Here is a 27508-nt window from a genome sequence, read left to right on the forward strand (position 1 = left end):
CCCCGACAACTGTCCCTAAAACCCTTTCTGATAAAATATCCCACACTAGTGTGCTGCTATTATCATATGATGACATTTGTTGGTTGTTTATTGGTTTGTTAGGTAACACGGATTTTGTAAGCGTCGCCAAGTCAAAAGTGGGTTCGACTTGTTTAACAAAAAAAAAAAAAAAAATTGGGTTGGACGAAATTGAAGCAATCCTTTTGAAAAATAACGAGATTTTTATTAAAAAATTAATTTTTTATATATTTTATATATTTTTTTTAAAGTGATTATATGATACTTACACATTCTACGATTATTAATACTAATTCTCTTTAAAAAATAACTTTTTATGTAGATTTTTTTTTTTTTTTTCAAAATGAGTTCGATATTTATATTCTTTATAACTGTAAATATCATTTTTCATTCTATTATAGGATCAAGAGATCTGATCATGTTATAATTAACTTTTATACGTGTGGGCTAGTTTGGGTAGTGAATACTTCACTACTATTTATTATTTTATTATTATTTTTTATCTATTTTTTACTACTATTCAATATTCTATCATTATTTTTTCATTATTATTTACAGAATATATGAGATCACCTCACTACTCAATCACAACATTAAACTTGATTAGATAATTCCTCAACTTGATACGAGATTAACATGTATTGGTTAAGGGATTGGACCCGTTTTGATTAAAATGAGTTTGATTACAATAAACGACAGAAATCTGATACGACAACACGGAATGTATGCATTTTCTTCCTTTTTAATTAAGTAAAATGAAGTCTACATTTGTTGATGGTCGGAAGGTTATTGAGGATAGTTTAAGGATCAGACCGGGAATTACAATACCATGTAATCCTTAGATTTTAGCATCCCAAGTTTATGCCAAGTTTTCAGTAAAAAAAGACGATGAATGAAGGTGCTAAAAAAATGATCTCACATATCCGGAAGTGAAAAGTTCTTAGGCATTTATAAGAAAAATTATTCTTATCAGTCATTATTTATTATCTCACGCTTAACATTCTATGAAAAATATCCACACCTTATAAAAAATACTTATATAACCTATGAAAAAGCTATAAATATAAAATGTAGAAGTAAATAATGACTGATTAATTGCACTCCTCGGATTTATAAATGGGGATGCTGAACTTTCCAGAGGTCCTCTCTATACCATCAATCAAAAGAAACAAACACATACAAGGTTAGAGTCCGAAGCAGACATTTACCCAGTACCTTGAACAAACAGTCATTTTGCTCAGTTCCCATCAAAACCTCAATTTCCATATATCATTCCACGTCAAATACGTGCAATTCATGATTGTAGACTTGTAGTTTGTAGATACCAAATGTGTAGGGATTTCATAATCTAATAAAGATGAAATTTCACCAAGTATCTATAAATCTGAAGTGTAGGATTCCGGCTGCACAGGACTGCACCGGCACCATGTTGCACAGGGATCTGAACACGGTGCCCAGTGCCTTCTATTCAGGTTCATTGAGTAGTATCTTGACTAACCAAGATCAATCTAACATGTCCAATCTTAGGCATGAATTAATGGCGTGCAGCATTTGAACTTGATGTTATGCTAAACGGTTCTTGAAGTCATGTTCACAACTTCATAAGACATAAACTGTATCTAATACATTATTCTGGCGGATGAGGGTTGTGTATTCGAAAGGGTGGATTCAAGAGCCTGGTCCCAACGAGACTTCATGTAAATAAAAAGTATATCTTTTGCAAGTTCACTTTGTGTGTGCGGGTGTGCGTGTTCGTATACCTTTCTGCTTTTTATAAGCAGTTCCCTCAACCGAAAAAGAAAGCAAAAACAAAAACCACAATAGTACTACTATGCATTCTTCAAAAAATTCCCAAGCTGAAATCAGAGAGACCTAACCTAGATTGATAACAGTTCCCTCGACCAAAACTGAAAGCAAAAACAAACACCACGATTAAAGAACCATATATGCTTTCCCCAAAGATCAGATTTCAAGATGTTGATAGCTTTCACCACATCATGAAGAAAGTTTTCCTTTACAACTATGAATCAAAGAATCAGCACCAAAACATCAAACAAGAAGCTATATATGCAACTTGAGGTAGAGAGTTTTCATTATTGAACATTGGGCTAAAAATGAATGCGTCGCAATCCCATTCATTACCATAAGCCAATGATGTTAAGATTTTTCCGTGGAGAGCTCATCAGAAATACAACGGTATAATGTCTGATGTTGGAAATATTTATTGACAAACCAAACATATCCCCTAGTTACCATAAGTAACAACTTGGTGAGCCGCAATTTGACGAAGTGTTGTATATACAACACCACCTGCATTAATGCATAATCTAATTAGGAAAAAATAACCAAACTGTTCCGTTCAGCATTCTCTAGAACACAAAAGTACAACAAAGTCTAGTGGGCACCATAAAAAAAGTTGAACGACCTGACATATAAACCTCCATGATCTCACGGAACTTACGAAGTACAAGTATTTTCCAAAATGTATAAAGATCATTATGATGTGCAACACAATTTTCAATCACATGAGAAGGGGTAATTACACTTTCCAAGTATAAAATATCACCCAGTTTTCACTTTGTACTCTAAACAACAGAAGTTTCAATACGCATCGTTATTAAACTACCAATTGATTTGACTTTGCAACTTCCAGTAAAATTGTGTTACGTGACCAATTTTCATTCATCTTATTGGTTAGATCTTACCCGAGTGTAAATGAAAAATATAGGTCGTTGGGGATAAAATCAACAGCTAAGAATCTGGCTCAAAGATACGGCCAAGAAGAGATAAGGCAAGTTGACTCGGACTCCTAAAAGGAAAGAGCTTCACAAGGCAAGTAAGACTCAATCACTCCAAAGAAGGAAATAGACCTCTATAAAATGAGGAAATCTCTACAAATCTAAACAGGCTCTCTACAACTTCTCTACGCACGGCCTCCGCCACACACAGTGACTCCAAATGACCTCTCCTAAGGGAGGCATCATCTTCAACCTCCTCCGAAATCTTAAATTTCTCCATTATATTGAGAGATACGTGAGACCATGAGAAGGGGTAACTACACTTTCCAAGTATAAAATGTCACCCAGTTTTCACTTTGTACTCTAAACAACATAAGTTTCAATATGCATCGTTAATAAACTACCAATGGATTTGACTTTGCACCTTTCATTAAAATTGTATTACGTGACCAATTTTCGTTCATCTTAATGGTTAGATCTTAACCTAGTGTAAATGAAAAATATAGGTTGTTGGGGATAAAATCAACAGCTAAGAATCTGGCCCAAAGATAAGGCCAAGAAGAGATACGGCAAGTTGACTCAAACTCCTAAAAGGAAAGATCTTCACAAGACAAGTAGAATTCAATCACTACAAAGAATGAAATAGATCTCTATAAAAGGAGATCTCTACAAATCTAGATAGGCTCTCTACGACTTCTCTACGTACGGCTTCCACCACGCACAATGACTCCAAATGATCTTCTCCTAAGGGAAACATCATCTTCAACTTCCCGAAATCCTAAATTTATCCATTGTACTGAGAGATACGTAAGGCCATGAGAGATTGTAAAATCGTCTATTATAGTGGATTTCGCCCCCAAACGACCAATGGACGTAAGCATTTACCCAAACCACATAAATCCCTGCATCCCTCTGTATTTCTAATTTATACGCTTTGTCTATTATTTATTTCACGAATAAACGACAAGAGCATTGTATCGACGCCTGAATCATCCTCGTGGGCCGGGGATGACTCTTTCCTCCGTTCCGGTCTGCATTAACGTAGGTAATTAGAATGCAAATTGAAACTTTGTGTTGAAGGATGTAAGAAATGAAAATGGGGTGGTAGTTTGTAGGTGAAAATAGGATTTTCCCCATAGAACTAGCAAATGTCCCAGAGAACTTTAATATTGAGGAGCAAAAGCCAACTTCTTGAAGGAATGTTGGTATAATAAATTGTTTGATTAGATGAGTTGAGTTGAGAGTGTTTTTAAATCCAAACAAGGCCTAAAGTTTTCCTTTTGGCTATTAAATCCTTCCTTCTGAACACAAACCTCTTCCTCTTCAAATGAAACCCCACAATTTTCCCATGCACTACAAAAACATGTTGACAGGTTGGCTATTATCTGTCCTATGTCACAATCAATTGAAAAATTAGCAGATGTGTGGCCGTTGAAGTGGTAACTTGTGTAGCAGGCTGGCAGCTATGTCACAATTTATGGAGGATCAGCACTTAAAAAGAACTAATGATACATATTAGCGAAGGAGTGATATTGAATCTGTAGATAACATAGCTAAAGTAGTCTTGATCTTTACCTTGACCTTCGTGGAAGCTTGCACATTATGACCATGTAGGACAAGCTAATTGGAAATTGCTTAGCATTGGAACAAATTCTTCCAAGCAACCAGAGCAAGATTTGGTTTAAATCCCTATTTAATTGCAGCAGATGCAGAGGCCACTGAAGCCTCTGCTATTAGGGAGACTGGTTGACGTGCCTGCAGACAGGCACCTATATCGAAAGGGTGCAACTCAGAACCGTCAAAAAGAAGATTAACACCGGGAAGGATTACGTCTCTGCTATCAGCTTCATCTGTTTCAACCTTTACTGAACTCACAGGGGGACCTTCTTCTATGGGCCTTGTAGCAGCCTCATAGACAGGACTTAGTGCATATGATCTGCAAAGTAATTTTCCAATAAATCCAGGTGATTCACAACCAAATCAGAACAGCAGCAAAGAGAACCAACAAATCACTCCCTTTTCTATTAAAAGATTAAAAAAAAAAAGATGCTTCATGACCCTGTCTAGAAAGTGTGTTCATACAAATGATTTTGTTCTTCCTCACCAAATTTAGACTCAGAATGCTTCCCCAGAAAGTTGTTTTGCAGCTTGAGACGACCTTATGCGACATTATGGACAGTTCACAAGTTATTTTCAGATTCAATTATTGACCTCCATTTATCATTCCTAACCAACACCGTGTCAAGCTGGAAAACCATGCAAAATAAACAACAAATCCACAGTAGTAACCACCAAGCTTGATCAGGCTCCTAAGAGCATTGGCATTGGTCTATGCATATCCATATCTAAAGTCATATTTGGATAATATGACCCTAAAATCATCCACATTGGCTTATGCATATCTATAAATTTGGCTACCTATGAACAGTTGTTATCTAAATTTAGATAACAACTATTCACCCTACATATTATATTTTAATAATTAATTCTCTCTCCTCCCACTCTCTCTCACACAATCCTTTCATTTTCTCACTCCTTCAACAACAAAAAAAAACATTCACTTGCACATTCATTTTATTATTATAATATATTATATTTTTTTTTTTCATTTTATTATATTTTTAATATATTATTATTAAAAAATTATATTTTTTATTATTATATTTGTATTATTAATGTCAAATGTATGTAGTGGATGTTAATTGTAAAATATATATAAAAAAATAGATTTTAGCAAAAAAGTAATAATAATAAAATAATAATATTTTATTATTATTTTGTTTCAAATATGCATAAGCCAATGTGGGAATTTTGCTTGAATGGCAAAGTGGATATGCAAAAGAGGTAATTTTGCATATGCATATGCATAAACCAATGCTAATGCTCTAACCGCAAACTAGTTGATACTTCTTGATCTGACACATATTTTCCCGAAAGAACTCTTTCTCAGATTTTAACCACAGAAGATTATATTTAAACTAAAATATATTTTTTTAAAAAAATGGAAACTTTATCCCAATAAAAATCACATTTTCGCATAAATAAATACCCAACTCTCTAAATATTGATCTTCAATCAAACAGATCAAGCATTATGTGTCTATTAAGTCAAACGCAGGCATATCACCGAGTTATATTTTAAGTTCATGCACAACTTATTTATTATTCGAGTGAGTTTACGAGCTCCTTCATTTTGACAAAACAGATTATTAATATTGGATCTTATAACTTTATCTACAAATTTTGACAAACAAACTTTAACCTTTTGTTAATATCTTTAAATAATTAATATATACGCGTATTTACTTATAAAAAAAAAATTATATATACGCGTATCAATTATTATATTCATAAGGATTCGAGCAACATGAATAGTATTAGGGACATCATTTCTTCTCTCTTTATATAATTAAGATATTCCCATTATAAAAATAAAGATAATACTGTAAAAAATAATAAATATGAAGTAATTCTAATTTATATGAGCTTATACGAGTCAAGCTGAGTTTTATACGAGTTGTATTATTTATAACCGATCATAATTTTATGTTTGCAAACAGCTCATTTAATAAACGAATCGAACCAAACTCAAGTTTGACCTAGTCAATCTCAAGCAGCTTGTTGAATTGTCTTGTTTATTTACAGCCCTAACTGCCATAACTCCACTCAGTATCACCAGCTCCAGGCACCACAAGATACACCTTAAATATCCTGTTTCCTAGTTAATATTTCAAAATCATTAGCAAATACAAGTAAGAATAAACTTTCCCATACAAATGTTTTCCAAAAAACAATCTGCCTCAGCTTAAAGAAGTATCATTGGTAAGAAATTAAGAGAAAATCCCAGCACGGAGACTAATGAAATACAACATATCATAAGAGGCAAACAAGCTGCATGTAAAAATTGTGATGAACTGATTTATACATACCTAAGAATGCTGCCATCAAAGCTCAAAACTTCAGTTCGGCAACGATGCCGATTAGCAAGTTTTAGTCTGTGATGCTCACTCAAGGCTCCTGAAATGGGAGAAGAAGGGTCAACAAGTGGATTCCATCTTCCACTAGCATAGTTCATGAGTTGCCGAGATGAGTCCTTTGTTTGTTCTTTCTGGTAAAGAAGTTTTGCAGCAGGACCTGTTGCTTGGTACTCCACACAAACATCCCGTAACTTTTTTCGCAAACTTTGCATTGCATCATGATGCTCACTAAGTGAGTCTGATTGAAGTAATTGTGATGATACCACCCTTTTACATATACTGTTACACAATTTGGGACTAAAAAGTGGCATCCCAAATTCCACACTCAAAGGAACCCATTCATACTTTCCACAATCAGGAGAAAAGTGTTTTGAATTTCCTTCATTAAAGATTTTTAAGAGGCGAATGTAACCAACTGTCCATAAATCTATCTTGTTTGCCAAATCAGTTAACAGAGAGTTGAGTTTCAAACTTTCTTCTTCGCACAGTCCCAATTCCTTCCCTATATGAGCAATTGAACCATCGGCATTCTTTAGGGGCAACGGAACGTCCATAGTTATGATTCTTCCAGATTTATCAAGATCATACCTACCGAGGGGCTGCACTAGCACAGCCGAGTATTTAAGAAGTGAATTTAAACAATGTAAAAGTATACTTCCCTTGACTAAATTTCCTTCAAATTTCCCTCCCAGCCCTCCAATTGTAGAACCATCCCAAGACCATATAAGGGCTTTCTCACAACCAGCCAATGGCGCAGGAAGCAAGCGTAGACATTGTCCTTTCATGAGGACAACTGATAGAGGCCCACTTGCCACAGTTAAATATAGTACTAGTTTCATCCATGGTGTCATAGATGAATACGAGGGAGCACCAAAATGTATGGGACCTGTAGGTCCAGGAAGAATTGATGAAGGAGGAAGAGGAACCATGGACACAACAATGTCATAGTCACGATGAAACAACCGGTCTAAAGTTGCTGGAGCAAGAGAAGCCAAGCTTTCACAGCGAAGAATATCCACACGATATTTCTTTCTCCTTCTCAATGGATCTCTTCCAGCATCTGGCCCTTCGACCAGAATCATTTTCTCATCATTCTGGAAAGTTGGATCTGATTTAGGTACCTCGCTTGAGCAATTGGTGTCTTCTGATAAAGTAGCAGAAAACATTTCATCACCAGTACTTCCAGTAGCAGGTTCACTCAAAACATGGGGCATCCCCAACCTAGCCAAATCATCTTCTTCCTGCTCAGGTTCATTTGTACCAGAGTTTCCTGCTATGTCTGTCAAAGTGATATTAGCTATCAAAGTGGCCTCATCATTGGCTGACGCTACCATATCCATCTTATCACAAACTTCTTCTGTTTTGACATCAGTAGCAACTCCACCAGATTGCAGACATTCCAAAACACAACGCAGGCTAAATGCATGATTTGCAAATTCCTGCAATTCTCCCTCAAATTTGGTTCCCTCTAGTGTACCCAGATCTTTGCAGAGATCCGCGATACTAGCATGACCCAACTTCCCAGCTTCATATAGTGTTACAGCATGAGACTTTAACCCTGAACAAAGCAATTAAAAAGTAAGACATCTTATTAAGGTTATAGAATTTGTTTAAATTCTACATGTCAAATAAAATCTCCATGAGATACGTCAACCTGTTTCTCTCTGTTAACTGCTACTCTTTATAGTGATGTCTTCCAATGGAAATTGAATTACTGAGAGTGCTAAGCCTATATACTAATCGAGCGGGGCTTGTTTGGAAATAGATCTCATCCTAAAATGTTCATCTCATCTCATCTCCTTCCCAAACATAATTCAAATATAAAATTTTTAAACTAATCATTACAACTTTTTCAAACTAATCATTACAATTTTTCCAAACTTTCAAACAAAAAATAAAAAACAATTCAACTTTTTCAAATCTCCAAACAAAAATAATATTATAAAACTATATTCTAACAATATTTTAACTTTATAATATTTTTTATTCAACTTTTTCTCTCTCCTTTCCCAAAACCCAAAAAATACTCAACTCAAACTATCTCACTACTATTCACAAACTATCTTACTACTATTCACAAAATTCTCATCTCATCTCACTCCCCAAACGAGCCCTAAATCAACCTGTATAGTTTTTTCACTCTACCCGGGAAACAAGTCAGCCAAAATCTTGTTGTCATGAGATTTAGACTGGGTGGAATAGATACTCATTTCTATTATAGAAGATTTTAATTTAATAATCCATTATATCCTGTTTTTAACATCTTGTGACTGAACTGGTATCACACTAGAGTTTCACCTCCACTCTTGCTGCAATTTTCACCTCTTAACAACTGGTAAGGGTCTTTTTGTTGCACTATCAAGTAGTTAAGTCTGGGAAAGTTGTCTCTAGGGTTTAGCAGGATCATAGTTGAGTTCCGGAGAAGGATGGTTCCCTCTTCACACAAGTACAATCCAACATCAAAAGGCAAAAAAAAAAAAAAAAAAACGAGAGTCAGAGAATGGCTATGCTTCAACCTCCTGACATGCGAGTTTGCCCTTGCCTCCCATAAAGATGAATAAGGACAGGTATAGACTAGGTCCACTTGGGATGGTGTCATTGATGAAAGACATTAAAGTTGCACTATGGAACAGATCAGAAGTATTCAAGCTTGCTTCAGCATGACCTTCTGCACCTACTGAAGATGGTAAAATACCCATGCCATATCTAGTCCCTCCTAGATCATTGCTACTGGGGGTTCTCGTTCTGACAACAGGGTTAGAGTGTCAACCTTATTTTTGTTTTAACACAGATAGCATGCAACATTCATGGTAAAAACACCATAAAGGGCACACTCAGGATTATAAGACAAATGGGCTCGAAATTGATATGAAGAAACATGTTATGACAAGAAGAAGAGTGAACAAACCTGGTGAAACAGACCCCATCATAAGATAGGATGTTATATTAGCATCAACAACAAAAGCAACATGAACATGGGCAGAACTCGTCCCATGGTTTTCTGTCCCCAACACATCTCCTTGTTGAGCAGCATCACCATCAATGAATATGCTTGCTGAGCCTAGACTAGCATGAGAAGCATCTTCATCACTAAGACTGGTTCTAGGAGAACCAGATATGCCTGTATCTTGAAGAATAGATCCTGGATCAATAAATTTTACTGCCCATCCCAATCGACATGCAAAAGATGCAGCAGCCTGCAGCTGCAAAAGGTCTGCCTGCAATGTTGCTGCCAATTCAGCTACAGTTGCATTCTCACTTGAAACAACAAAAACTGCATACAGTAACCTGAACAATATACTAGAAGTGTTAGTATCTTAATTCAACTGATAGCAGAAAACTGCCAAACGACAATGAAGCTATCTACAGATTAAAATAATGGCCTTACTCCTCAATAGGATCTTCATATGACTGCTCCCTGTTGGAAACAAACCCTTCAAGCCTGGAAACTGAAAAGCCATGAACATTAACAATGTGAACTCAAACCAAACCCCGGGTTCGGCTTTCGAGTTCAAAAAAAGATGATGAACCCATAAAACATCCCTTATAACTTCAGCACTCCATTTAACACAGATTTTACAGATTTTTAAGAGGAAGAAACTTCTACTCCCTTTCCACACTGTCTCAGCTTACAGCCAAAGTACAAAAGAGTATTGCTATCTAGATATATTTTACAGTATTTGACAGTGGTAGCAATAGTAGTAAAAGAAGAAAAATTTCCGTGAGTCAAAGCAAATGCACCCTCTATATGGCAGTTCCAGGTGTAGATTTTGATTGGTTAAAAAAGATGAATGTCAAAATACACAATTTTTCCCAAAAGACTTACAGCCAGCTTCAATATAAGACCACACAAATATGCTCCTCACGGAAATTAAGCATTACTTCAATGAAAAAGAACTTCACCGACAAAAGACAACACATAATTTCATAATTTATGAATAACTAATTTTTTTTTAATTTGATCTTCCCAAGGGAAAGGATAGCATGTCCATAAATGACAACATGCATCCTTTTATTACAACATAGACAAAAGGATGAAAGAATGAAAGAATGAGAAGAAAAAATAAAAAAATATATGCCACTGATTTTGGACATTGGTGTATGTTTCAGGTAATTGCTTATCATATGGAACTTCCATAAAAACCGTTAAAGAAATCAATTCCTTCAACAATTAGATCAACAATAAAAGGATAGAACTTACCCTTAAAACGATCGTCAGAATAAACCGGGACATCAAAGTAGATCAAACCCCGTCTGTAGAGACCCTTTACAACATCAGGATCGAACAAAATATATGAATTTCCCTCCTCCTTACAGACTTTATCAATTGTTGCCGTTTCTTCTTCTGAGAGTTTCTATAAAAAGCAGGGAAATTGATATTTTACCAACAGCTTGACATAAAGCACATAAGTAGAGATTTGTGTGACTTACTCCCCATGAAATCAAACGTTTTGATTTAGATAGAAATCCTCAGAAGTCAAAGCAGTGAAAAAGAAGAAAGGATTATTAAGAAACTCACCTTAAATTCTTCTAGAGTAAAGTTCACAAGACAAACTCCCCACCATGGTTCAATTGCAAAATCTACAGGTTGTGTAGGTAGCAGTTCTTTTGCAATTGACTTATTCAGCTTCCACATAATTTTCTGTACAGCTCCAAAAAAGGAAACAATTAGTTAAGTAATATGTACCATTCATCTGCAAGCAAAGGAATTATTACAGCAGTATCAGTTTATACAGCAAAATCCATGACACTGAATAGTTAGACAATAAGAAGCTCACTAAAGTTAACCACATAATATAAAGCTTTCATTACTAGAAGTAACTCATATCAGATAGCACTGATCATGCACAAATAAATAAATGATTCACATATACAAGATAAGAATTCGATCAATTTACAGATGGGAGAATTATGAAGAATGAAATTGGAAGGAGATGCCAAGAGATTCCCGCGATAGAGGAAGCAAATATGAAATATATAGTCGAAGCTAAGTATTGCCTATTGTTGCTATTCCCCTCAAAAAGCAATGATGTTCACAATAGCTATAAGGAGGCTCCTTCTAGTATTTAAGTACCTTTATACTCCCTGTGTACTCAGGCCTGACCTTTTTTCATGTCTTAATATATTTCTTCTTACTTATAAAAAAAAAAGTATTTAAGTACCTTTAATTTCTCCATTAAAACCCTATAGTGCAAGTCAAGTCCCAAGAACATCTATACAACGTTAGTAGAAAATTTGCATGTTAGTGAAGCCTTACTATACAAATTAATGATGCCTGCATGCATAATATCTGTAAACATACGAAGGAAACCAGTCCACCACCTTAGATCTGCACTTATTCATGATATCAATGAACTCATTTCTTCCTATGCCCGTAAGCCGCAAAGCATCCGCGGCACTGAAGTTGGGGATGCTGTCATAAGGTTGTTCTGCAAAGGTTATGAAATGCTTGAGAATGACCATCAAACTTTTTTAAAACTGCTAAGCAAGAAATGGGGAAACAAGCATGAGCACATATGAGGCAAATGATGCATAAATCCACACAATCCTACATTCACACACTTAACCATGATAAGTATGCAACCTAGAATAGCCAACAAAATAATGAAGAGATGAAGGCAAGTTAGTTTTACAAAGAAAAGCTTGGAATGACATTCTTTGGGTAGAGTGGCAAGTTTACCAATGAAATACTTGAAATTTCCTTTGGGAGTGGCATTTAAGGCCAAAACAATTTGGGATGATATCGTTGAGAAGATGAAATATTGATTGGCTGGGTGGAAGTGACTCTACAGGTCAAAAGGAGGTAGGCTAACTTTGATTAAAAGCACCTTATCTAATTTGTCCACTTATTATTTGTCACCATTCCTTAAACCAGCAGATGAGGCGAATAGCATTGAGAAGCTTCCGAGGGATTTCTTGCAGAGCAGAATTTGTACTCTAGTTTACTCGTGAGGGTTTGGAGTTAAAAAAATTTATGGTGTTCAACCACACTCTGATGGGGCAATGGCTATGGAGCTTTGCCATGGAAAGAGAGGCTTTATGGCATTCTGTAGCGAAAGTGAAGTATGGCAATATGTGGGGAAGGTAGTGCTCTAATGAAGTAAGTGAATCTTACGGAGTTAGAGTGTGGAAAAACATAACGGGTGGGGGATCTTCACTAGCTTTACCAGATTGCAGGTAGGTAATAGGGCTAAGATCATATTTTGGCATGACATGTGGTGTAGCAATCAATCCTAGAACAATTCATAATTTCTCACAGTTAGGAAGCCTCAACAGTGGATTCTTGGCAGCTATCAAACAACACTAGAAAATGAAATAGCACTTTTATTCAATTAGCACAAAACTAAGAAGTGGAGTTGTTTTCTTCATTCGTTAACCTTTTATACTCTTTTAGGATGGGAATGAAGATAAGATCCCGTGGGTTCCATCCAAAAAAAAAGAAGTTTAGTGGAACAAAGCTCCATCTAGGTAGAATTGTTGTGTGGGCACCTGCCTTAAAAAAGATTCTAACTATGAATGAGTGGAGAGGAATCTTAGTGATGGATTGGAGTTATGTGTGCAAGAAGAGCAGAGAAACAATGGATCACCTTTTCCTGCATTGCAAAGTGGCTAGAACAGTATAGGCCTCAGTCTTCCAACTTTTTGGTGTTGAGTGAGTGATGGCCCCAAGGATAGTTGGCTTGTTAGAGAAGTCAAAGATGGGTCTGGTTGGCGAGTCTCCTAGGTTGTAAAGTGTCTTCTTTGCCTATGAAATATTTGGGTCTTCCGTTGGGGGCGACATTTAAGGCTAGAGTTTTTTGGGATGGGTTTATAGAAAAAGTTGAGAAAATGTTAGTTGGCTGGAAACGGATGTATTTATCGAAATGGGGTAGACTCACATTAATTATGACTACTTTATCTAACCTTCCCACCTATTTTTTATCTCTATTTCCTTTGCCTGCAGAAGTGGCTAATAGGATTAGCAGCTATTAGGACTTTTTTGTGGGGTGGAGTGGGGGAAGAAACAAAATTTCATCTTGTTAATTGAAATAAAGTTTGCTCTCCTATCTCGAATGGAGGCTTGGGGGTGCGCAATTTGAGGACATTCAATAAAGCTCTATTGGGGAATGGTTGTGGAGGTATCACTTGGAAGGGGATGCGCTTTGGAAGGAAGTTATTGTTCCAGTGAAGTGAGGGGGGTATGGCGTGGGCTTATAGAAATTTATTAGGAGGGGCTGGCAGAGTTTTGAAACTCAAATCAGTTTTGTGGCTGGCAAGGGTTCCAGAATCAGGTTTTGGCATGATGTTTGGTATGGTGATAGCACTCTTGATAGGGTTTTTCCAGCTCTCTATCGCATTGCAGTTAGCAGGGATGGCGGATCTGATTGCATTTTCTCATGGTTCTCACCAGTGAAATGTCCTCTTTAATAGGGATATTCATGATTGGGAATTGAATACTGTTTCAAAATTCTTCAGCTTGATATACTCCATCGGAGGTATAATGGCACAAGGGGACAGGATGCAGTGGAGGCCCAATGGTAGCAAGAACTTTATAGTGAGGTCGTATTAAAAATTATTGGCACCACAAGGTAATTTTCCTTTCCCGTGGAAGAGTCTTTGGAGGTCTCGCGTGCCTTCCAAAGTAGCTTTTTTCATATAGACTGCTTCTCTGGGGCATATTTTGACCACGGACAATTTGAGGAAGAGAGGGCTCATTGTGATGGATTGGTGCTATTTGTGCAAAAAGCATGACAAATCAGTGGATCACTTATTATTGCATTGTGAGGTGACAAGAGTACTATTGGATGAGATATTTAGAAGAGTTGGTGTAGCTTGGGTAATGCCATTGAGGGTAGTGGACTTACTCGCTTGTTGGAAAGGGACGCAAGGCTGTCCCCAAGTGGCGGCGGCATGGAAGATGATTCTGTTGTGCATTATGTGGTGTACTTAGTTGGAAAGGAATGCATGGTGCTTTGAAGATAGGGAACGTACAACAGCAGAGCTTCAGAACTTTTTTTTACACACTTTATTACTTTGGTTTTCAGCTATTGTGCTTAATGGAAACAATGTTCACGATTTTCTGGTTTTAATTTCTAGATCCTAGAATGTATTTAGGTATTCTCTTGTATACTTTCTGTGTACACTGGCTTTGCCTATTTCATTCATATCAATAAAATTTACCTCTTACTTATAAAAAAATAAAAACAAATAAAAAAGAGAAGTCAGAATGTAGGTCAATGAACCATGGAAGTTTGGCGGATGGTTGTCTTATCTAAATATGGCACTTGGAAAGAACACAATGCTTGAAGTCAGAACTTTAAGGATGGTGAGAAAGCAGCAGAAGAGCTAAAAATGTAAGTCAGTAGTGCTAAAAACTTTTTAGGCTTGGATGATGGGTCATAATAGATCTGGCCTTTTTACGTATCTAGATTTTATGTCTTTAGTTTTCCTTCCCCCTAATTAGGTCCTTTCACTTGCACACACACCCCATGTACTTGTGTTGCACATTTATTTTTTCAACAAAAAAAAAGGAAAATTTTGGTTCCAATCATGAAATGTGAAGATTAATGGTATAGGGACAGATCAAGGGTGAAGTAAAAAGGCAATAAAAACAACTGGACTCGATCAAACATAGAGTCATCCTAAGAAGGCACATAACTACAGATTAAAAGAATGTCAAGCAGGAAATATTCCTCTCCTCATCACACCCACCCCCAAATACGCCCAACATTAAAGCATTTGTCGGTATACAAGATGTTGTAACAAGTGAGGCCGAAAAGATTATGCACGTGACATGATATGAGAAAGCATCTACTTGTAAGCAACTAACGGTATAAACAAAACAATAGCTGCAAATTTAAGAAAATTCATATCAGATTTGTTAAAAGATTACCATTTTTCATAACCTCAAATAACATGTCACAGTAATATCTGAAGGGTGATATCCTCATTACACGACAAACATACTCCGCAAGGTGATAGGGATAGAGCTGCAAGTAAGAAAATCAGATGTTTTTTATAATACATTCAACATGTAAACTGCATAAATCCTGAAGATGACAATAAGACCATCTGAAATACCCATGTTTTCAAGAGATAAACAAGACAAAGATACTATACCCTACAGATGCGCAATACAGAAACTCTTGTAAAATTAAGGTATGACACGATTGGAACATGTTCATTCAACAAATGGTAGATAATTAACAAGCTAATATTCAAGCAATAGTAAATAGCCACAGAGGAAGGGACATATTGAACTATAAAATAACTGTCATCCATGTTTACCATTCATAAATATCCACAAAACACACTATCCACAAATATCATCAAGTCTATCTTTTCGTATAGGATATCATTCCGTCTTTCAAATGTTTAATATCCTATTTCTAACATTTTATTCAAAGATTTTAAAATAGCATTTAGAAACCCCCCTCTCCCCTACCATTCATAAATATCCACAAAACACACTATCCACAAATATCATCAAGTCTATCTTTTCGTATAGGATATCATTCCGTCTTTCAAATGTTTAATATCCTATTTCTAACATTTTATTCAAAGATTTTAAAATAGCATTTAGAAACCCCCCTCTCCCCCCCGGCCTTCTATATTAGGGAATAAATATTTCAACCCCAGCCATGTCCTAGCCATATCTGAGTTGTGTCCCAGTCGTATAGCGAAAGTATCTTGCCGTGTTTCAAAGTATTTGACTTTAAGATTTCATTTTTAATTAATCTACACTCATCAGACATGGATTTGGATATGTCCAAACCATATCTATGTTTGATTTTTATAAGACACAGATGCTTCAGCCTTTCAAAATGTGTGCTTCCTAAAAAATTTTCTCTCCGTACACTCTTTTCTTTTCTTGGTTTTCTTGTGTATTGCTGCTGTGTTGGTAGTTTCTTGTGGTGATTAACATGTAGCCCAGTGGTGATTAGCATGTAGTCTAGTGTAGAATTTAGATTGGTATCATCTGGAAAAAGGCCTATCATCTGGAGAAAAGTATGGGAAGTTTTTGGGAACTTGTCATTGAAGCAAAAATCTTCTCCATCATGAGAGAAGGAGGTCTCATACGTATCACTGAGAGAGGTAGGAGGTTTAAACAGGAGGTGTTGATGGGCTTGAGCACTGCACAGTGGCTTGAGAGAGTTATGGAGGAGAGTGAGATGGGTGTTAAAAAGGATTATTATTCATCAACAAGGGAGGGGTACCGGAGTTTCATAGCGCAGAGATGTTCCAATAAACGTGGCAGATTCTTGGAGATTGCGGTGTATGCTGAAGGGGGTCGCCGTAGTCTCATTTTGATTCCTGAAGAAGAGGGAGGAAGGGGATGGAGAAGATTGAGGGAGGTGCTAAGGAAGGCCACTCTGCTGGGTAGAAAGTCCGCTGGGTATGGTGATGATATTCAGAGGAGGCAGTGGGGGAAGGAGACTCAAGTTAAATCGTATAAAGCTTTAACACCGACAGAGACATTCGTTGAGCCAAGGAAAGGGGCTGGCGGAGGAGAAGGGTCTCGAGGTCACCAGGGCTACTTTCGGGAAGGAGATTATGAGAGAGACATGAGGGAGGTACACTGCATGGTGAGGGACGTGCAGTGGCAGTTGAGGAACTTGCAGAAGGAAGTAGAAAAGGTGTTGCGTGTTGTTGGGGATGGAATGGGTCTTGTTGAAACGGGGCGTTTAAGGGATGATAAGGGGAAGGGGCAGACAACGGGAGGGTCATTTCATATGGGCCCATATGGGCCAAGACAGGCCCGAGACCCGCGCGGAAGATGGAGGCCCATCTTCAAGACCCGAAACCTCTGGAGGCCTAGGGCAGCTTCTGCGAAGGGAAAAAAGCAGCCGTCATCGATGTTGCAGCGCCATAAACAGGCGGAGGACTTGCCGGAATCATCGTCGCGACGAACTCAGAAGTCGCCAACGAAGATACTGATCCATCAGGAAGGTGAGATGCACACGTCGGCGATAGAAACAAACCGAGAAGTGGTTCTTCCACCACCACCGAGCGTATTTCTTCCTCCTCCGAGTGCACAGAACGTTCCGATGGGGAGTGGGGGAGGTGGTGAAGGGGCACAGAACGTGCCGATGGGGAGTGGGGGGGGTGATGAAGGTCCGACGTGCACTTTTAAGCCATACAATGAAGACGTATTAAGGAGGGACAGTGAAATGGGAGATTCGGCAAGTGAAGATTTATTCCTTTCGGATGAGGAAAATTCCCAGAGGCTTATTCAGGTGTCAAATAACTCTATGGATGAAGTAGGTCTGGAGGAACTACAGGAATTTCAAATTCAAAATCATTTCCCCGTTGAGTTGTCTCTTCCCAGATCAGTCGAATGCTTCAGATTGGGTTTTTAAAACAGTAAAAGATATTCAGGAAATTGTGGGATTGAAATGTGAAGGGTATGAGGAGCAATTCATGGCACTTCTCACGGCCATTGAAGCAGGCCATCAACAACAAAAGAAAATAGGATCCAAAAAACAGCGCGAGCTTAGGAGGTTGACATGGTCAATGAACTCTGAAGGTAGTTCTAGTAGGGAAAGGACTAAAGGAAAGGGGCTGGCCCTTCCCAAATGAAACCAAAAATAGTTTCATGGAATGTCCGTGGTCTAAATGCGTTGAGTAAGAGACTTCAAGTGAGAAACTTGTTGAGAGAATGGAAGGCGGACATTGTTTGTTTACAGGAGACGAAGTTGAAAGCTATCACCACAAGTATTGTAAGAAGTGTATGGAGCTGCACACATGTGGAGTGGGTATACTTGGCAGCTAATGGGGCCTCAGGAGGTGTTTTGGTGATGTGGGATCAAAGGGTAGTGGAGAAAAAGGAGGAGTTTATTGGGGCTTTTACGGTAGCATGCTCGTTTATGAGCGTCTCGGATGAATTTTTGTGGGCATTTGCAGGGGTTTATGGTCCAAATTCAGACATGGATCGTAGACTTTTGTGGGATGAATTAGCTGGAGTATACAGTTGGTGGGATCTTCCATGGTGTATTGGCGGAGATTTTAACGTAACAAGATTCCCTAGTGAGAGCTTTGGTAATAGAAGACTACGGCCAGCTATGACTGATTTTTCGGAATGTATTTTTGAGTTGAATCTTGTGGATCTACCTATGGCGGGAGGCTTAGATACGTGGGCTAATAATCAGACGTGGTCTCGAATAGATAGATTCTTAATTTCCCCTGAGTGGGAAAGTCATTTCCCTGAGGTTTGGCAAAAAAGAATGCCTAGATTATGTTCAGATCATTGGCCAATTATGTTGGATTCTGGTGGGATTCAAAGAAGACGTATGTATTTTAAGTTTGAAAATATGTGGCTGGAAACAGAAGGTTTTGTTGATAGGGTCAAACAGTGGTGGTCATCTTATCATTTTCAGGGCACTCCAAGTTTTATACTGGCGGGGAAATTGAAAGCTTTAAAACAAGATTTAAAATTATGGAATAGGCAGTCTTTTGGAGACATTGGGGAACAAAAGAAAACCAAGACAAGGGAGATCGCTGAAATGGATAGGATACAAGAGTCCAGGTCTTTATCACATGACGAAATGATTAAAAAATTAGAATTGGTTGCAGATCTTGAGAGGATCATTCTACTAGAAGAGATATCGTGGCGGCAAAAGTCGAGAGCACTATGGTTGAAGGAAGGAGATAGATGTACTAAGTTTTTTTATAGGGTGGCCAATTCTCATAGAAGATCTAATAATATTGAGATGTTGAAGATAGATGGGGCAGAGTGCAAGGATGAACAGAGAATTAATGATCATGTAGTTGGGTTCTTTGAACAACTACTTACTGAACAGGAGGTTTGGCGACCGAAGCTTGATGGATTAGCTTTCGACTCTATTGGGCCTAGGGATGGTATTCACTTGGAGAGGCCGTTTGAGGAGGGTGAGGTTTTCGAAGTGGTGAGGAAGATGGCCAAAGACAAGGCTCCGGGTCCTGACGGGTTTTCTATGGGTTTTTTTCAAACTTGCTGGGAAATACTAAAAGATGACCTCATGTTGGTGTTCCAGGAGTTTCATGAAGCTGGACATTTCGAGAAAAGCCTAAATGCCACATTTCTTGTTTTGATTCCAAAGAGAGTTGGCGCTGAAGAAATCAGGGAGTTCCGACCCATTAGCCTAATAAATGGGGTTTACAAGATCATTTCTAAGGTACTTGCAAAACGCCTTAGTGAGGTAGTGGGAAAGATAATCTCAAAGCCTCAAAATGCTTTTGTCAAGGATAGACAAATCCTAGATGCTGTCCTTATCGCAAATGAATGTTTGGACAGCAGACTGAAAGATGGTAGTAATGGGGTCTTATGCAAACTAGACATGGAAAAAGCATATGATCATGTAAATTAGAAATTTTTACTAGACCTTCTAAGGAGATGTGGATTTGGAAAAAGATAGAGATCATGGATCCGTTGGTGTATATCTACAACAAAATTTTCAGTGATGATAAATGGAAGTCCAACGGGTTTTTTTAATAGTACACGAGGCCTTAGACAAGGAGATCCGTTGTCACCATTACTATTTGTCATTGTAATGGAGGCTTTGAGCAGAATGATTTCAGCTCTGGTTGCAAATGGGTGTCTGAATGGGTATTCAATAGGATCCCCGGGGGGAGGATTAATTAATATTTCACACTTATTGTTTGCAGATAATACTCTTATTTTTTGCGAGGCAGACAACAATCAGATTCGTGTCTTAAAGGCCCTTCTCCTTTGTTTTGAGGCAGCTTCAGGGTTGAAAGTGAACTTGGATAAATCAGAGATGGTGCCTATTGGAGGTGTGCAACGGATAAGACAGTTGGCTAATACTCTGGGGTGTAAGACTGCTTCACTCCCTATGACATACCTTGGTCTTCCATTGAGGTCTGTCTCACGAGCGATTCCTATATGGGATATAGTGATTGAGAAAGTAGAGCGTCGATTAGCAGGATGGAAGAGAATGTATTTGTCAAAAGGCGGTAGGATTACCTTGATAAAGAGTACGTTATCTAACTTACCGACATATTTTCTATCCTTGTTTCCTATCCCAGCAAGTGTGGCAGTTCGCATTGAGAAACTACATCGAGATTTCCTATGGGGAGGAATGGGGGAAGAATTTAAATTTCACCTAGTCAGGTGGGAAAATGTTTGTAGACCTATCTCTTCTAGCGGGTTGGGCATTAGAAATTTGAGAATCTTTAATCGGGCATTACTTGGGAAATGGTTGTGGAGATACCATAAAGAACCTGAGGCTTTATGGAAACTGGTGATCGAGAGTAAATATGGAGAATTATGGGGGGGATGGTGTACTAATGAAGTGAGTGGGACATATAGTGTGAGTTTGTGGAAACATATAAGAAGAGGATGGGGGGTTTTTTCCAGGCACATAAGATTTTGTCTTGGAAATGGGACTAGGATCAAATTTTGGTATGATAATTAGAGTGGTAATGGGGTTTTAAAGGATCTATTTCCTATTCTTTTTAGGGTGGCAAGTGATAATGATGTATCCGTGGCGGAAGTTATGGTAATAGCGGGGGAACAAATTCAATGGAACATTAATTTTAGCCGGGCGGCACATGATTGGGAAGTTGATAATTTTGCAGCCTTTTTCAGCCTCTTATATTCTCTCAAACGCAGCAATCATCAAGCTGATAGGTTGTGGTGGTTACACACGGGGAAAGGCTTATTCTCGGTTCGCTCGTATTATAAATCTTTATCACAAGAACACCCAACCCAATTCCCTTGGAAAAGGATTTGGAGACACAAGGCGCCCCTCAAAGCAGCGTTTTTTGTGTGGACTGCTTCTTTGGGTAAGATACTCACAACAGATAATTTGAGAAGACGAGGGGTGATCATCGTTGATTGGTGCTGCATGTGCAAGAACGAGGGTGAATCGGTGGATCATCTTCTACTACCTTGTGATATAGCTAGAGGGATATGGAATGAAGTATTCAGAAGATTAGGCTTGGGATGGGTTATGCCCGAGTCCGTGGTGGAGATGTTGGCTAGTTGGACAGATTTAAGAGGTAACAAACAGATCAAGGCTATATGGAAGATGGTGCCTATTTGTGTCATGTGGTGTCTATGGCAGGAGCATAACGAACGGACTTTTGAAGACAAAGAAAGATCAATAGAGGAACTAAAGGCTTTCTTGTTTAGAACTCTATGTACTTGGGCTAATTCCGTTAACTTTAATGGCCAAGATTTCCATGCTTTTCTTATTTCCAATGCTCCTACTTAGCTAGGACATTCTTTGTACTGAACATGGCTTTTGCCTATTCTTTTATTAATATACTTACAATTATCAAAAAAAAAAAAATGTGTGCTTCCTATCTTCCAACACTATATATATATATATATATATATATATATATATTTTCCTCGTAAAACAATAGCATTTGCTTAAGCAAAAGTTCAATAAAAAACTTTCAAAGAAATTTTCATATTGGACACACCGCTAGATTCTTTCGCAGGTAACGCATCATATCCTCGTAATATTCACTTTCTTTGCACACTTTGCGAGCAAAAGAAGTGTTCCATTGGAGTCTTTTCTTTATGCTGTGTTCAATTATCCTGCACTCATGGGATGAAAAGGATAAAATTAAAAGAAAATGAACGAACTCATTCAACATCTACATCTATCCCCCACAGAAAAATAAAAGATAAAAACAAAAATAAAAATAAATCATTCAGGCAGGTCAAAAAAATGGGCATAAATGGCTCAGAGATTATCAAAGTAACAGAATAATAAAGTTCACTCCACAAGTAGAGCTCCTAAAAACTAAACAGTCCAAGATATGCATGCATAAGTTATTAAAGTGAGGGGAAAACACCTGAAACCTTGAATAAAATTAAGACCATATTACTTTTTGTGGCCTTTGCAGCCAGTGTATTAATATCTCCACTTGAGAATAGATTTAAATTTTCTAGGGGGGAAAAGTAGAAGTAACCATTCACCTTCAAAGCCTTCCTCACTCATACACTGATTCACTCGGGTTCATAAGGGATACCCAGCAAGCATCAGTTCCAAATTGAACAGATGAGTCTCTTGTATATAATTTATTTTTGATAGGTATGAGTCTCCTGTATATGATACCATACCAAACAACCAATCATTCATTCCACTCTGGCTATACAAACAGATTATGAAGATCCTCTTCTATGAATAATCAAATTGCAAAGAGAACTACCTATTAGGGGAGGGCAGCGGGGCCCCCACCAAGGTGGGGCAGTGGCCCCATCCGCTAGATGCGGGTGGCAGGGCAATCCGCTTGCATCCAACCACCCCTGTGGGTGCAAGGGACGGACCGGGCGTGGCCACACTCTGCATATCCACCGCCCCGCATGAGCCTCACGACCCACACGGCACACAAACCTCTTTCTCAACCTCTCTCACTCGTCGCCGAGTCCGTGTCTCTCTCCTACATCTTCAACTTCTAAATATCCCAAGGACCCATTAATTTTTAGTTCTCGGATTAGACTATGGAGGATGGGATTCATGAATGGATTTGGAGAATTGGGTTGTGAGTTGTGGGCTATGGAGATATTCGTGTGATTGTGATGATGTTTATTGTTTGGTGAATTTTTGTAGAATTATTGCAAATCTAGGGTTTCAATTTGAAACCCTAAATTAGTTTAGGGGTTTGATTTTTGGATGTCGATTCGATTAATTTATGTATTAGGGTTTCAATTTTGAAACCCCTAATTTGATTTAGGGTTTTGGATGGGTCAATTTTTCAATATTGAAACCCCTTGATGTTCATTGTTCACGACTGTATGTATGATTTTATGAAATTGTGTTGTGATTTTTGCATCATGCCATCATGTATGTCAGGTTTTTGTCAGTCGAAGGGAATGGACAGTGAGGCAAATCCAACCACTAGCCTTAGTGCTAGCTCTCTTGACCCTACCGACCCCCCTACCACTATGCCTACCCCTGACCCTATACCCATTTGATATGACTTCTTCGTTCGATCCACCATTACCATTGGTTTGTATAATGATTCTCTTATTTATTCTTAGTATGTATATAATGTTTATTGTTTGTAATTCTAATTGGTTTTCTTGTATTTTTTTCAGCTTTTATAGTCTCATTGTCACATGCCCAATCCCATCCCAATGATCTCATCTTCAATCTCAATCTCATATTGGTTTGTAATTTTAATTTTGTAACTTTATCACATATCTATATAATGTTCATATTTATGATTTTATTTTCTTATTTTGTTTTTCAGGTTTTATAGTCTCACACTCTCGCTTAGGCCTCATTTGGTTACCCAGTTTAGATGAGATGGGATAAGATGTTTTGTTGAAAGTTGAATAAAATATTGTTAAAATATTATTTTTATTTTAAAATTTGAAAAAATTAAATTGTTTATTATATTTTGTGTGGGAGTTTGAGAAAGTTGTAATGATGAAATGAGGTGAGATGAGATGAGATGGTTTTGTATATCCAAACCGAGCCTTAGTCACTTGCCCAAGTTCGAACCCTGATTCCAAATTCCCAATGATCTCATTTGCAATCATTGATAGTCTCACTTGATTTGTACTTGTAATTTTATGTTTTTAACTTTTTTTACATATGTATATATCATTATATTGTTTGTAATTTTAATTGGTTTTCTTATTAATGTTTCAGGTTTTATAATCTCGGTCTCACTTGCCCACCACTCCCAAATTCCAATCTCATGACTCAAACTCAAAGTAAAAGTCATTTTTTTGTCAAATTGCCAGATACAATTTCTAATATTGTAATATTATTTATTTCAATTATTTGATAATTTGTAATATTTTTAGATTATTTTGTAATATTTTTATATTAATTTGTAATAGTTTTAGATTAATTTATATTATTATAATAGCTTAGTATACTTAGATTTTTATGTTTTATGCTTTAAACAATCTTTATTTAATTTTATGTTACATGTAAATTGTAAAATATAATTTTTCTTCTTTTTTTTTTCTTTTTTTTTAAGACTTGTTTTTTTTTTTTTTTAATTTGGGCTCAAAATGATCCAGAGAGAGGTTATGGGCCCAATGGGCCCTGGACCCATTTACCCCAGATGGGGAGCGGATGGACCAAGGGTCCAAATCCGCCCCCAGTCACTCGGGCGGGGAGCTAAATCCAAGGGGAACCCCACCCCCCGCCCCGGGAGGTGCGGGTAGCACCCTTATTACCTATAGATTTTTTTCTTTCTTTTTATAAGTAAGAAAGACAATTTTATTAGAACGAATAAAATAGGTGAAGCCCATGTACTCAAGACGTCTATCAAAAGAAAACACTTAGGGCTTGTTTGGATTCACAAGTCATCTCAGCTCATCTCAACTCATCTCACTACTATTCATTACTATTCAGTAACTTTAACTCACAAATTTCACTACTATTCACAACTCATCTCATTACTATTCACAATCCATCTCAGCTCATCTCAAGTCATCTCAAATCATTTTCGAATCCAAACATCTCCTTAATTACATTCTAGGAAGTAGAAAGCAACAACAAAAAGTCATGAGCTAAAGCTCCATTAATCACTAAAGCAAAAAAACCATTGCAATAAAGAGTACACAAAAAGATACCGAATATCCTCCAAGGTGCGCTCCTTATCTTTGAAACACCGATCATTCCTTTCCCACCAAATGTACCACATAAGACACAAAGGAACCATCTTTCACACCACAGCCACTTGAGAACAACCATATAGCCCATTCCAACATGCAAGAAGATCCACCACTCTCAAAGGCATCACCCAAGCCAACCCGATTCTACTAAAAACTCCATCCCACAAAACCTTAGCCATCTCACAATGCAATAGTAAATGATCCACAAGTTCCCCATGCTTCTTACACATAAAACACCAGTCTATAACAATAAGGCCACACTTCCTCAAATTATCCATCATCAAAATGTTCCCAAGTGATGTTGTCCATATAAAAAAAAAAAAAAACTTTGGAAGGCACATGAGACCTCCAAATACGCTTCCTAGGAAAAGGAGGACTTCGTTGAATAGTCAACACCTTATAATACAATCAAACCGCAAACTTTTTACTTCCCTTAGGCTTCCACAACATTCTATCCCTCTCATTACCTCCAATAATTCAACATACACATTTTCATTTAAGGATGAGAAATTTCAATATCCTGGTAGAGCATGTATAGGTCCAATCTTGCCAATTGCAAACTTCAGTATTTACCTAGAGCATGTCCTTTCGATTTCAACAAAAGCTCTCAGTAACTAAACCTAACAGGAATTCTTTATTTTCAATATACAATTGGAACTCTTTGGGATCATTATAAAACCAGTTCCACCTACTAAGGACCCAGCGTGGGAGTTGACAAAATGCACTTTTATCAAACTCATTCGCCTCTATCAGAGTTCACCCACCCAATGTGGGACTTAACAACATTGTGAAGCCCCAGATCGAATTAAGTTCCCGATGTCACATGGTGTTATTAAGTTGGCATTACTCCCATTTGTAATGGTCCACAGAAAAGGTCAAGCCATTTATAGGCTTATACTTCAAAAGAAACAAGGCTACAATTGGAACTCCTAATAGAGCTATTATAAAGCCTACTTTCACCTAGTAAGGAACCAATGTGTGACTCGACATTCAATGCATCTCCATTCACTTCTATGATACTTCTTCCACCCCAAGTGGAACTTTGTAATGCATCACAAATTCCTCATAAACCTACGTCACAATAAGAGCCCAATGGCATGTGGTGTTACTAACACAACTCTAATACCATTTATAACAACCTAAGGAAAACTCAAGTTACAACCAGATTTATACTCTGAAAAGACTATTCAATTTACAATTAAAACTCCTTTAGATCATTATAAAGCCTAATTCCACCTCATAAAGAATCAATATAAACTTCACCCTCTACCGATCAAGAAATTAGGAACTTGACACTCCTCACATTTATCATGCTCATTCACCTCTATCATACTTCTCCCATCAACGTAAAAGTTAATAAGTAAGGCATTACAATTATTAACCAAACAAGATGACAACCAAAAATAAAAAAACACTCACCTTCTGTGCCATTCTTCTTTAGAAGAGAGCGTCGCTTGAAGCCGTTTAGGAAGACTCTCCCACGGGCATTCTTCCTTGATCGCTTTCAGTATCAACTGTTCCTCAATTGTAGCCGGAACGTGCTGCATTTTATGAAACCAAGTAATCTACTCCCTGCAAAGAAAACCCCTCACGGTAAACGACCACCAAATAGGAACATTTGAAAACAACCGCACGAGCTCAATCAAATATTTAACTAAATTCCGCACAATTAACACTTAATGACTGTCACGAGCCTCAAACTCAGAAATACGAATTGAACTGGTGTCTTATCAGGACTATAAGAACAAAGATGATGTATATCAACAATTGAAATTAGATCGCAAACATCAATGCATCAAAAACTGCATATGACATTGTAAACATGCAGATCAAAAAATCATATTTAGCAATGCCAGTGATGAGTTCCACTTTCTATCTGAAAGAACGGAGAAGTAGAAGTACGGCACCTGTTCGTTATGGCAATGGTGGATCAAACTAGGGCTTAAACTGGGCAAAACTTCTCCGTCCTCTATGCGTCTTTTTGGCTATGGAATTTTGTACGAGATCTGAGAGAGAGAGAGAGAGAGAGAGAGAGAGAGAGATGAAACTGCCAAACTGGGAGCGCTGAATTTTCAACTGCTGCTTCTTCTTCTTCTATCACGACGAAGCGTGGCTCGTTGTCATAATTGCGGTCGTATGACCCGTTAGATGTTCTCCGACCCGTCCAGTCGACCCGTATTCGATTCCGTCTGCGTTAAACGGAAT

General features: G+C 37.6%; 1 protein-coding gene across 1 annotated transcript; it reads right to left on the minus strand.

Annotated features, from left to right (window-relative positions):
- Positions 1–1950: 1950 nt before the first annotated feature.
- Positions 1951–27394, minus strand: LOC109001195 (protein FAM91A1). Its single transcript, XM_018978378.2, has 12 exons — positions 27211–27394; positions 26723–26875; positions 22141–22258; positions 15605–15701; positions 12055–12161; positions 11252–11374; positions 10934–11087; positions 10121–10181; positions 9641–10020; positions 6685–8290; positions 4332–4692; positions 1951–2328 (listed from the first exon to the last, which is right to left on the minus strand). Exons 2-11 carry the CDS (start codon positions 26848–26850, stop codon positions 4446–4448), a joined length of 3021 nt encoding a protein of 1006 aa, XP_018833923.1. The 5' UTR covers positions 26851–26875; positions 27211–27394; the 3' UTR covers positions 1951–2328; positions 4332–4445.
- Positions 27395–27508: the final 114 nt, after the last annotated feature.

Source organism: Juglans regia, chromosome 6 (genome assembly GCF_001411555.2).
Source record: "Juglans regia cultivar Chandler chromosome 6, Walnut 2.0, whole genome shotgun sequence".
NCBI lineage: Eukaryota > Viridiplantae > Streptophyta > Magnoliopsida > Fagales > Juglandaceae > Juglans > Juglans regia.